The sequence below is a fragment of the Athene cunicularia genome (assembly GCF_003259725.1).
Source record: "Athene cunicularia isolate RWA chromosome 11 unlocalized genomic scaffold, athCun1 chr11_part1, whole genome shotgun sequence".
Classification (NCBI taxonomy): Eukaryota; Metazoa; Chordata; class Aves; order Strigiformes; family Strigidae; genus Athene; species Athene cunicularia.
This window is the reverse complement of record NW_020799113.1, coordinates 4,603,716-4,616,867: the sequence shown is the minus strand read 5'-3', so window position 1 is coordinate 4,616,867 and position 13,152 is coordinate 4,603,716. Positions and strand designations below refer to the sequence as shown.

General features: G+C 37.2%; 1 protein-coding gene across 1 annotated transcript in view; it reads right to left on the bottom strand.

Annotated features, from left to right (window-relative positions):
• The window catches only part of ADAMTS18 (ADAM metallopeptidase with thrombospondin type 1 motif 18), a 79,649-nt gene that overhangs the window by 15,991 nt on the left and 50,506 nt on the right, over window positions 1–13,152 (bottom strand). Inside the window, exons 14-16 of the mRNA XM_026856939.1 lie at window positions 12,958–13,081; window positions 11,486–11,730; window positions 731–872 (exon numbers count right to left, since the gene is read on the bottom strand). Coding sequence (XP_026712740.1) covers window positions 731–872; window positions 11,486–11,730; window positions 12,958–13,081 — 511 coding nt within the window. The remainder of the gene's footprint in view (window positions 1–730; window positions 873–11,485; window positions 11,731–12,957; window positions 13,082–13,152) is intronic.

Genomic DNA, 13,152 nt, shown 5'->3' with positions numbered 1-13,152 from the left:
ATACTTCAGTATTAAAGACAAGTGCATCATTATATGACCCAGTTCCAATTTAAAGGACACTAAAATTTTCATTCTCAACTCTTTTTGCAGGACTTCCCACATTCCAGTTTTCTGCTTTCGTTACATCCCAGAATTACTTTCACTGACAGAACATCCAGGATATAGAAAAAAACAAATAGATGATCTGCACAAAGCAAATACCTAGAGGAATATGGTAATAAGAACTCCTTAGCTAATGTAGAATTTCAGACACTGACCTGGCAGAACTCAAATATTTGTAATTAAACAGTGAGGAGATAAGGGTGCAACTGTCAGTAAAGGTCTTGATAATATTTTGGTCTTCAATTACTCTCTACAGATAAGATAAATTTTACTCATTATTTGGTATCTTTCTATGTTCCCAAATTGCAACAACATCAAAGCACGTATTTAATTCCCACATTACTTCAGTATCAAGATACTATGTACATATGAATTGACCTAAGGAAAAAGACTGAGTCACTATAAGTGACATGAATTGGGACTGGCATGAATTTTTTTTACTATAAAGGAAGTATAAATGTACTTGAGCTATGTTATAACTTGTAAGATTATAAAGTAAGGACCAGGTGTTCAGTGTAACCCCCCTGTATGTATGGATACATGTTTGCAAAATTAAAGGCAGCTGAAATGTTTGAGATGCTTTTAAGAAATGAAAAAGAAGAGGATTGACAACTGGAAAGTTACCTACCACCACCACAAGTAGCTGAGCACTCTGACTGCACCGTCACCCAGGAGTAGCTATGTTTTTTGACAGATGTCTTGTTTTCATTGTTGGTTTTGGAAAATGTATATTCCCAAGCAATTCCAGGATTTTTGCCTTGTAACAGGATCTATAGAGGGGTATTCGGGGGTTGTTAAAAAAAAAAAAGGGGGGGAGGGGATAAAGGAAAAGAAAAGGATTCTTGTCATTCTGAAGGAAAATGAACTAAACATGATACACACATAATAAATTTCTACATACCATGTTTGTGAAAAAATTTTCAGGAGCCTTAATTTCTTGATACGCTAAATCCAAGTAATTCCTAAACAGCAAAGCGTTTGCTTGGACTAATGCCTGCAGGGCATATACAGAAGAGTGCAGAAATACACAGTTCAGCATAATGCTCCTTTAAATCAGAAGGCGTTTGAGTGGATTGGTAATGCAGAAATGGCTTCAGTAGGTGTGAAATATCATCCAAAGACTTTTGGCAATGCAGTAGTAGTCGCTGCCCCTGCCTCAGCTCAGTGCCTCAGCTCCTGTGACTGGTCCTTAACAAATGGGTCCCTGCATTCACTGGGGGCTCACTGGCAGGTGCTGGAGTTTGCCTGCAGCAGTCCAGTGGTGGATTAAGGATTTGGGGGTGGGAGAAATTTCCTCCATTTTAGTAAGCAAAATCCAGACTAGCTGATCCTTCCACAATGCCTTCTATGAATGAAGAAGCCTTTGCCCATTAAGTAAGCAAGACTCAAATGCTTTACTGAAAGAAGCCTGAGCACAGCAGTAGTATAGCTGTGTGGGGACTGGAGATAGAGGTGGTTAGATATGGCTCCCTCAGTTCTTGAGTCTAAGGGTATAAGTAGATGTTTTTTTTTCTTGTAAAAAGCTTTTTTTCTATGCAGACTAGGAAAAAAATTTGTTTGGAAGACCCTCAGCTGGTATTTTTCTCATGCTAAAGCTTCAGTCCAGGAAAGGACCCATCCTTGGGTGTCTACAAGGCAAAAAGGACTGGAAAAAATATTTTATTCATGATTTTAGCATAATGTGTTAGAAAATTTATAGAAAGTGTGATTACTAACTATAATAACAACCTTTGTCATTTAACTCGGGGAGCCTAGCTCTCAGGGGTGTACTATTTTAGTGGTGAATTATATTGCAGTTTTCATGTAGGCAACTTTCTAAAATTTGCTGTATTCAATTCAAGACTGAATTTTAATCAATGCAAGATGCATTAACATCTGACACATACCTAAATTTAGGGAGAAATTTCTATTTAACAGCATTTATTTTAGAAACTTCTTGGCAGCAAAGTGCATTTATATTCATACTTAATAGAAAAAATGTAAGAGTTTACAGTTACAGACCTCTACGAAGTTTTAATTCTTCACCAGTATGGCTCTGGTCATAGTATTATAAAGAGCAGGTGCAGTTAACCTCAGTTCTTACATATGCTTTTTGATAAGCACTAGCATTTCAAGTACAACATCAGTCTATGTTAATGATTACCATTCAAAATATTAATATCAGTTGAGTTCACATGATGTCTAACCTGAGTGCTTAAGCAATCCAAGTAGGTAGCACTGATCTCTGTGTAGACTGGTTTCATAAAATAGCAACAAACTTGCATTTATGTAGTTTAAGACCAAGAAATATAATAACATTTCAAAATGTAGCCAAGGGTTTTAAAGTATCTGAAAATGTACCTATTGGAAAACAGAAATTACCCATGACAGTGAAAATTCAGACCAAATTTACAAGACCTCCAGCTCAATAATGAACACATGAAGGACCTGGACTGCATACTGTTTACTTTTCTAGATGAAAGAAAAACGGATGCTATATTTTCCATTCTGAGTAGCCAAAGATTTTATTTCAGTCAGTGAACCTTAATATTGATCCAAACTGAAACTATAGTAATTAGGGCTGTACAAGGCAAAATACTTCCAAAGGAATTGGAGAGTACATGCCTTCACATTGGAAGATTCAGATTAGAAGATCCTACAAGCACAGAAAAATTAATTTCATGTAAAAGTTTTCATCTCACTTATGCAAGTTTAATTTGTGAGCACCTTAGAATACCTATGAGATTACAGAAGAAATAGATATGAGAGTGATTACTGACCTCTCTAGTTGTAATGAATATTCTTGATAGAAAGACTATTACTATATCTGCTTTAGGGGTGAGTCATGTATGCATGTATATATCACAACTGTTTTACAAGAACAAGAATCAAATCAAACACTCTGAAATTAGGAAGCACTGCTGTGCCACTTCACGCTGCCCTGCACAGACACACTCCGAATCTCTGGATCTCACACTGTCTGTCCAGAAAGCTCCTCCCGTGTTCAGTGCACAAAGCACACGGTGCTCACTAATGAGCATATTACAAAGTTTCTATATTTTACTTTGTGCTCCTTCATCAATGTGTGGTTCTGTGCCCTATTTGCTATGCTCTGTTCAACCCGTTACCAGTGTAACTTTTTTCAGGACCTTTCTTTTTCCTTGGATATTCATCACTATCTGGTGTAAATGTTTTCTAAGATTTAACAGCCCCTTCAGATAAAGGAAAATCTCTCTTATATATAAATTTTTAGTTTTAGAAAGCTTTCCAACTGCTGATAGTAAAAAGTCAGTAAACTCTGTTAAAACAGCTGTTCCACAGTCACTTTGAATCGTGAACCTCAAGTCTATGGACATTACAGTTTCTAGAAAAAAACAGGTTGCAACAGTATGTGTTCACTCTACAGTCCTCTTAAGGACAAATTGAGACAAATATCTAATCTGTAAAGTTTCAGCACATGTGCTTCAGAAGAAAATAGGGTGCATTAACCCTAACTGAACCCTAAGAATTGAGCCCCAGAAAACTATTCTTTGATTAAACCCATTCCTTTCCTGGTTCTTCTTACAGATCAGACCTCAAAATGCTTTAATTTGCTTTTACTCATTGGAAGGTCCTGCAAGTCCAAGGTATTAGCACAGATCTCAGCATCTCAGGCAGACAGAAACAATTTCAGAGAGTAGCTTTATTTTCATCTTGTGTTAGAAAAGGTCTGGCTAATGTATGAACAGTCAAAGTCAGACTTCCTCTTTCCTGGTCCTATGAGGATGCACTTTCTCCCATTTCAGTAGGTGCTCTGTGTTGCTTCAAGTGCAGAGGCTGAAATTCTATCTGGCCTTTTAGTAAGTCATGTGTCAAAAGAGGAGGAGGTTTTGTCCATACTTCAAGACCTTGTGTAAGGGTTAGCCCTTGTCTCATTTGATTCTGACAACTGTCATAAAACTGTGCTATGTCAGTGGCCAAAAAAAAGAGTAAAGCTTAAAACTTTTTAAATAAAAAAATCTCTTGATGCATTAGCTGAACATTTGTCTTCTGATGCATTAGACTGAACATTTGTCTTCTGAAAGTGCTCTTTACTTTGTGACAGTAGGGGCAAGAAACAGAACGAATGCATCCTGAACAACCGAATTCAGAACATGAAAGAGGGAGGATGAGAAGACAGAAGCGGCAACCAGTTTTACTCCTGTTAGAGTAATATTCTCCTGGTGCTTCAGTAGCATGAAGGGAATGAAGAGGAATTGATCTCGGACGAGTTCGAACAAGATGTGTTAGTATCTATCACTTCAGAGAACAACCACACAATAATGTAAGAAACTCGCAGCCTCCAGCTGAGTGAGTGCCTGTGGGGTAAATCCTGCACCCCAGGCAAGCTGGGCATGCACAGTTTAAGACGTTGGGCTACTCCCCCTTGCTCACTGGCAAGTAGACACAATTATAATGGGCAGATGAAGTGAATTTCCCCTCCGTTCCCTGGCCAGCAGCCAAAGCTAGAGCCCCTTCCCACCCAGCAGACTACAAGAGGAGATGTTTACAAAGCAAGAGCTGCATCACAATCAGGTCTTCTTCCTCCTGTATCATCCCAGCTAAGTAGAAAAAGGGCAAAGTCAAACTCTGGAAAAGTACTGGAGACAAAATATTGCAGGGCACAGAACTATATACTTTGAAGTCCCTGGCACTCAGCTGAAAAATAGTATACAATGTATAATGTTGGAGTTTTCATCAGGAATGCAATACTATTGCAAAGTTGCAATTTTGCCAAAGTAATGAGCATATAAAAAGTTTTTTATCCTATTTTCAAACATTCATTATAAAGCCCTTCCTTAACAACCCAATAACTGAAGTCTGCATATACAGCCAAGTTATCAGACCTACAAATTTGGAAAGACCTCCAGTGCTAGTCTACTTAACTGGATGCATTCCAGCATCTCTTCAGCCAACTGGCATTTGCTCCCAAATTTACAGCTGGCAAACAACCTCCTTAAACATTTCCAGTTCCTCAATAGAACTGTTTAATGTCTACCTTTAACACACCAACCACCTGACTTCAGACACAACACTCAGCAGCTCTGACCGCAGGGCGCAGAGTTATAAAATTTACAGCTTCTTGAGTTTGAAAACCACAGACTCTACGGCTGGAATCTGCCAGATCTATTCTGAAGAAAAAACTGTGGCTTTTGCTTAGGGCACAAAATGTTAAAACAATGGATAAATTGAATTCTCCTGAGTAAAGAACCTTTTCCTTTTGCTGCTAATTTTGATTTCAAAGCTAAACCAATAAATTTTCTAAACTAGCTGTGCATCTGCTCCTTTGTTTGAGATTTTTTTATCCTAAGTTTCCAATACAATACTCCATTTTGCAGGTCAAATTTTTAAAGTGTCAATCAACATTGCTTTGTTTTGATTGACTGTGCTATTTGGGTGTTTTTTATTGTAAGATGTGTATGTGAAATTACTTGCAACACATTGGATTAAGAGAGATTAATTTGGACAAGAGAAACTCCTCTTTCTTTGATGATATTTTGTCCAATGTATAGGAAAGCATACTAATGCCTGGTATGTAACAAGCTGAAGAAATGACTCATTATTTCTGTGAAGGACTAATAGACATTCACAAATCACTTACAGAGTGAAGCTGTGCATAGAGAAAAAGACAGGTAAAGGAATAGCTACTGTTTACCCATATGTGCTTATGTATTTTCATCTTTACTCATTCTGCATGTGCATAATTTACAAAATGGGCATGAGGCCAGACTTTGAATCCCAGTATACATGGTAGCTTTGATCTGACTCTTCAAATTGCATTTCATTTCCTGGGTCACTCCCATACTTCGTAATTCCTTTAGGTGGATGTAACAGAGTTAAGCTGCCTGCAGTGAGCCATCAATTAATAAAGGCAGATGGAGAAATCTGTGTGGAAGACTAGTGCCTGGCTGCATTATACTCGGAGACCTGCAGTTTTCATCCACGGTGAATCTACAAGCTGTTTAATAAATACTGTAACATCCAACATCCTAAGACAGATTCTGACTCCTCTGTTCAGTCAAGACTAATTCCATTGACTTTTATAAATTTACTCCATTTTGAGTGGGATAAATCTAAGCATGCAGCATATGATGCTGATGGAAAACTGTTTAAAACTATTTTTAAAGCACAACTGTTGTTTTGAATGGGCAGTTATTGCATGGGATCCTTGACAGTGGCTAGCACAAGGAGCTTCAAAGGAAAGTGAGAGAACACCTGTTTGGAAAGCACCAGTAAAGGAAGAATTACCCATTAGTTACTTAAGCCAAACCTTAAAACAAAAGGGGTTTTATCCTTTCAATACTTCTAGTCACTTTAAACACAATCTTAACTAAAAGCTTATGACAACTATTGTTTTTCAAGAAGGTTCACTAAGGTCATTAAAGGGGAAAAAAGAAAAAAAAAGAGTATCCTTGAAAGGTCCTGCATGATCTCATTTCTACTTCAGCTGTTTCAAATTTATCTTCTGTTGTTATTGTGTCCCCATTTTTTTTACTGTTCACATGCTAAATGTACAACCTTCAGGGATACTGTCCAGCTAATCTCTCCTCACTAACGGAAAACCCTTTTATCCATTGTACTGAATCAACATCTGTATCTTATAAGCACATCTTAGCTCTCTTTAGCTCACTTTCTCTTTAGGGGAAATCAGTACAAATTTATCATCTAGTAGCTAATAATAAATGTAATGCTTTATAACTGCAACTTGGCTTTCTCCAATGGCAGCTAGATCATCAGTAAAGTCATTCCACCTGGCCTCCTTTCTCTTTTTTCACCCTATTGATAAAGAGGAAGTGATTTACTGGTTTTAGACATATTCCTGCCTTGAAGCTCCATGCATCTTCTCTTCCCTTGAATGCCTGCTTCTTTGCAAAGCATCCTTTCCATCTGTTACTTACTGCTGTCAAAATAAACTATTTTTTTTCTCACAAAGAATTCAGAATTTCTTGATTCAGTATTTCACCAAGTTTGAGGTAAACTTCAGTGAGGATACTGATCCTATCTCGGCCTGAAAAACTTTACAGTCCTATTTGACTTCTCAAATCAGTCAATTCTTCATCTATTTATTGATGGAATGGAAAACAAAATTATTAAACTCTCATGTTTTGAAGTTAGTTTATCAATCCCTTGTCATGCAATATTTTTAATGCCCACATAACAGTTTGGTTTCTGTATTCCTTTCAGAATCCTTCCCTTAATTCAAATGAGTCATGAAGAGTGACTGAATATTTTAGCAAATGGATGTCACAAGTGAACCTCATATGATTGAGCCCTGTGACAGCAATGTCCCTTGTGCTCTGCTCATCTCTTCTGGAAAGTATTTTCAGCAGTTAGTGGTGCCCACTGGCAGCCCTTATTTGCAAAGGTAGACAAATGAATGATGAATTTACTGTTTGTTTCTCCTCAAGTTCAACGTTTTTTAGTTAACGGAAAACCACTGACAGGGTCTTTAAATTGAAAGTGATGACTTTAGGTTACCTATGACCAAAAGACAGATAAAGGAGGTAAATATATTCAACTACTTTAAAAATAAATTCCAGCATGTTTCCATTTAAGATGAGACAATTATGCTAAAGAAACTGTATTTTTAAAAACTATTACTAATTTCTTATCCTAGATTATCATTTAACTATCATATTTTTACCCCTTTGACCACTGCCTATTATTTCATCTAACCTGAATATGACCATTTCAGGAACTGCCTTCTGAATCCACAATTATTTTTCATTTCAGATTTTATTGGTTTCTACAGACCCATAATCACCAAAGTATCAATAATACTAACTTCAGAAGGATACAGATACACAAATTCTGAAGGGCAGTGGTTTACTCATTTCTGCCTTCCCTCCATCTGTGAAATTAATTCTTGAACAATTGAGAAGGGGTTATGTTGAATTCTAAAACCTCATGCATTTAGACTTCCAGTAGCTGTGCTCTGGAAATACTAGTCCTACACATTTAATTTTACATTCATCTCCAATATTCTCCTCTTCTGAAAACATTTGGCCACTGTAGTTTGTATTTTTTCTCCCACAATCTAGTTAAATTACAGATTCACTGCCCTTTGTCTTATTTGGTATGAGTCATTCCCATAAATACATACATATAATACATGTACATATATATATATATATGTATGAGGGGTTTTTTTATTAAATTCCAGGGTAAATAAGAAAAGCACTTTATCAGTCTTTTTCTTGTCTCATCTATTTTTGAACAGTGTTTGGGACTACAAAGTCTGATTAAATAATACATGCTCAGCTTGAACTATTGAAAAACCCAATAGAAAAACAGATGCATAGGAGCATATTGTACAATAAGATATAAATACAAAACATTTTCTAGAGCTGCAAGGCTGAACTTGGGATATGCAAGACAATAGGGAATTTTAAGATTTTTTTTTTTCTTATTTGGGTTTCCCCCTTCTCTCTTAATACATGCTTCAGATGTCTCTTTCAAGAAGATATTTTGGAGAATGACTGCATTTCAAAGGAAGTGATTGCCTTGAGCACAGACTTGCCAGACCTGTCTGGACCTGGAGAGCGCTGGTCCCATCCTCTCCTGTGAATGTTGCTCAGAGGACTGTGCCTAACCTGAACTTTCTGGATACATGCAGGCTGATTTGCATTCAGAAACACAGTCAAAAACCGGGACTGTTCGAGTTACCACACAAATGTCTAGCAAAACTAGGACTATAGAGTTAAACAGGCACAAGCTCTGTTAATCTTTCTTTCAGATCATAGAGGAATGGCAATAAATATACCTACAAAACCTTATATTTCTGCCCACCTGAATAATAAAAGTTCCTGTATTTATGCGTGGAGTTTTTTTAATTTCTCAATACCTGCAGCATGCATTTTTACAAGGTCTTGTACTGAATTCTTCTGGAAAAAAAACTAATCTAGAAAATAAGTGTTAAATTTCTTTTGAATATAACCTAATTAAAAAAAAGAAAAAAAGATCTGAAGATTACAGGAAGAAGTTGAGGCCTAAGCCCTGGAAAGCCTTATTTTATTGAAAACCAACTTAATTGGATAAAAAATTGCTGGCAGGAGTTTTTTCTATGCTTCTTTGAAAATTACAGATGAGATGAAACCAATGCTAAAATATAGTATGCTTAAACACTCCTTTTTTTAGCCTTCTATCAGTTTCTGGTATTTATAGTTGAGGTAGGATTTGGTAGTATTTTCTATATAGCAGCAGTATTCATTATTACTGCTGCAAACAGATATTAAGCAATATGTGTATTTTCTCATAAAAGCATTTCGCTTTCATTGACATTTTTGCTGCGTAGAGTTAGTGGTAAAACATAGCGCAGATCTCTGGACACAGAAAATTTTGCATTTTTTTTCAGCATTCAGCTTGTTGAATGTTGCTTAAATTACTGAAAGGAAAAAAAGTCTTAACTGCAGCTCATAGATATATATAATTGGGAAATACGTAACTGTAACATTTTCAGTCATTAGAATCCCTAGTTACCAATGCCAGTGGTGTAGGTATTTCAATAAAAATAAAAGGGAAGTTTAAATAAGCTCTCAAAGGAGCAATAGCCTACAGTTAAATGTTAAATCTTAATAAAACTGTTTAGCATAATTTGATAGGATGAAAATAGAAGTGTTATTTGGCACTAAAAAATTTTTCTTTAATCTTTATTCTGCAAAGTATGTACATGATATGCAGCCAAGTTAAGTCATCTTGCAGGCAATTTATTATTCATACTTTAGGTCTATAATAATACAGTTCAATCTACTTTGTAATATGACAAATAAGATTCCCAAGAGTTCAGCTTAACATTTCATAGTATTTAGAAGTGTACTTGTTTCTTTGGTGTAAGGCTATTTTGGAGATGATTACAGACATAGAAGCATGTCTGTAACTTGTAGACCAAACTCTCCCTTGGACTAAAGCGTTGCTATTAACATACATACCCAAAATGTATTTTTCTCTCAGCTGAGAAAAAATGGTTTAAAAAGGCACTGCAAATTGTGATACCAATTTGTGAAAATACACACCCTTACCCCACATCAAACTGTCTGTTCTAAAACATGTGTTCATCCTAAAGTACTTTAACATCTGTTCATGGTCTATGAAGTTCAGTGGTTCTTAAAGATATGTTTAAGTACATTACTCAATCAGTATGAATAGCAGTTAAGGCTCTTCAGTATTCCAAATAAACACTTTACTGAATAGTTGTGAAAGTTTAAATGAACCTTGAAGAATATATTTCATGTCACAGCCTATACTTACTGTGTTTCTTAGTTTAACGTAACAAAGCTGCACAAGGGAGACGGGATGCAGAGTTCTCAGCTAGCTGCTCTTGCTAAACTTCTGCAGAGAGCAGTTTTCAGTGCCCATGTTAGATGATGGGGTGAAGAACCGCAGAGCACTGCCTCAGAGAGCGGGTACGGCACTTGCTCTCATGCTCCCCGAGTGCAAGCCAAAGAAAGCTCTGCACTTGATAGTGAGCTGGCCAGCATATTGCTGGAAGGTGGGGGAAGGAGTTCCATTCCTTCTGGGGAGGGGTCCTTCCTTCTCACAGGGAAGGATTCAGCAAAACAGACAAAACAGATGACTTACAGAGGCAAAGATTTGCTAGAGCTTTCTAACAAAGCGGGCAAGCTGATATAGCTAACAGGGAGTAAAGACTTTGGCAATTCAGCCAGAAATTGACCCTCAGATGTTCTGATGTATTTTGAAAGAAAATCTAGTAAAGTAACCTAGTGCAGAAAGAGATTTTTCCTTAGAAGTACTAGTGGCCAGTTCCAACAAACCATGTAGGTACCAAATTTGCTTTCTACTAAATATAGTTTCAACACAGGACATCTGGCAAACAGAGTAGGTGATACAAATTTGACTGGGAGATAAACTTATATAAAATTCATTATTTTAGATGCTATCACCAATAAAACTGAATCAACAGAAATTACACAAGAGCCTGTGTGTGTTACTGTGACCATCTGTGTCCCAAGGTAGATGTAAAAATGGCTACATGTGCCTGAAGTTTCAGGAGCATTATTTGAAAATGTTACCATTAAGTCTTGACATAATGTGGGATTTAATTTTTACATCACTGAATTTTATTGCGTATCGTTTATGGGATGCATTTATAATCTCTATTATCATTGCGCAGTAACTGGCAAATAATGGTACATGGTGTGTTTTATGCACCTTCTTTTTCACTGAATTCTGACAGTTTACTAAACTTCAGACCTTGATAAACTGGTGAAAGGTCTTTCAATCTAGCATGACCACACAATTAAGTCTGAGTACTATCGTGACTCAATGCTGTTCTTTAATCTTGCTGAGAGCTACAGTGCAGAGCTAAAGCTGTCGTTACTAATTCTGTAATAGACATCAAGGGAAGAATAAACAGAAGAAAGCTTACTTCAAAGACCAGCGTCTCATTAGTTGGTCCTGCTGCATATAGACTCTCTGGATGGTTAAAAGAGCGTTGATAATCAAAAACTGTTCCAGCAAAAGAGAACTTTCCTGGCCAGTCAATTGTCCAGTCTCCTGTCAGATAATACTTTTTACTGAGGTTGCGCACTGCAAGGTAGCTGGTGGAGATCTGCATTTCATGGAGCTGTATACTGCGTGCTCCTGCTGGAATAGTGACCACGGCATAGTAGTCTGAAATTAAAGAAGTAAGCAACATTTTTGCAGTTGTCATACAGATAGAGATGACTGATCATTTTTGAGCCAGTTTGAAATTTCTGCAGTTTAAAAGATGTTGAAGACAGCTGTTCTGATCCACCAAAGTTCCTCCATTTTCACAGGAGAAACCAGTTCTGATTTTAAACCCCCTATGTAGTCTGTAATCAGAGTAACTCTGAGGTATATCAATTCCTGGAATTTTTCTTTGCGATTAAAGACAAGAAAAAGCAAGTTCATCTGAGAAAAATGCAGAACAGACTAATCCTGGTTTCAGTGTAATTGTTCTACCATGTTTTTCCTGTAGTTCCCTACAGGAGTTGGAAGTCCCTACTTCCAACCTGCACAAGGTTTTTGAGGTGAGATGCACTGGGATGCAGGGAGTTTTCACAAAGCCCTGTATACCACTGGATCTCCCTGCTGTGAGCCACTGCACTCTGAGCATGTAGAAATCTCACTCATTCTACAGTCAGCTGAGACACTGCTGACAATCTCCAACACACACCGCACACAGCTAATTTTGCAGAGCATTTAGTTTAGATTACTTTGCTAGCATTGCATCTCTGTATTGCTGTATCCTAAACAATTTCCTGGCCTATATTACTGTAGTATTGCCATGTCTTATGAACAGTAAATGGATCTGCAAAATATCCCCGCGGGTAAAGAAATATTATCTGCATTTTATGCCTGAGAAACTGCGGCATAGTGAGATTATTCACAAGAAGCCTGTGACAGTCCACTAAAGAAAAGTCCACCTCCCAGTGACTGGATCATCCATTGAATCAGCTGGACAGCTTCCAGTCAACTTAATTTGAAAATGGACATGGAAATACTGTCATGTTTGGCATTATGCTGTGTATTGCTTTTTATATGTTCTACAGGCCCATTCCAGTCAGAGCTGTTGACAGCTATTTTTTCACTTGCCTGAATCCTAAAATCTCTTTTAAGAGGAAATTCACATGTAAAGGGAAAATGTGGCTTAAGAAACAAGAGGAATGCTTGCAAATTAACTAACCAAGACTTATGCTCACAGCTTGCTTGTTACAAAGAAACAGGAGAAATGTGAACTCTCCTCTCACTCTCGCTGTGATTTTCACTTCACATCTGGACTTTTAGCCACTGCCCTAATGAGCAAGGAGTCATACGTATTACATGGGGCTACAGCAGAGCAATGAGTTGATGATCATGTGGAACAGCTTTCCTTACCATTAGCTTTGTGCTGGATCAAGTACTGGCCTTTAAAGAACTTGCACGTTGAATTATCTCCTTTACAAACTCCACAAGCATCCAATACAGCTTTGGAACCAAGTCCATGATCACACCCTACTTGCTGCAACCAAAAGGCACAAGTGAAGGACTCAGACACAAGGGAATTTGAAAAAACAGCTGCATTTTCCATAA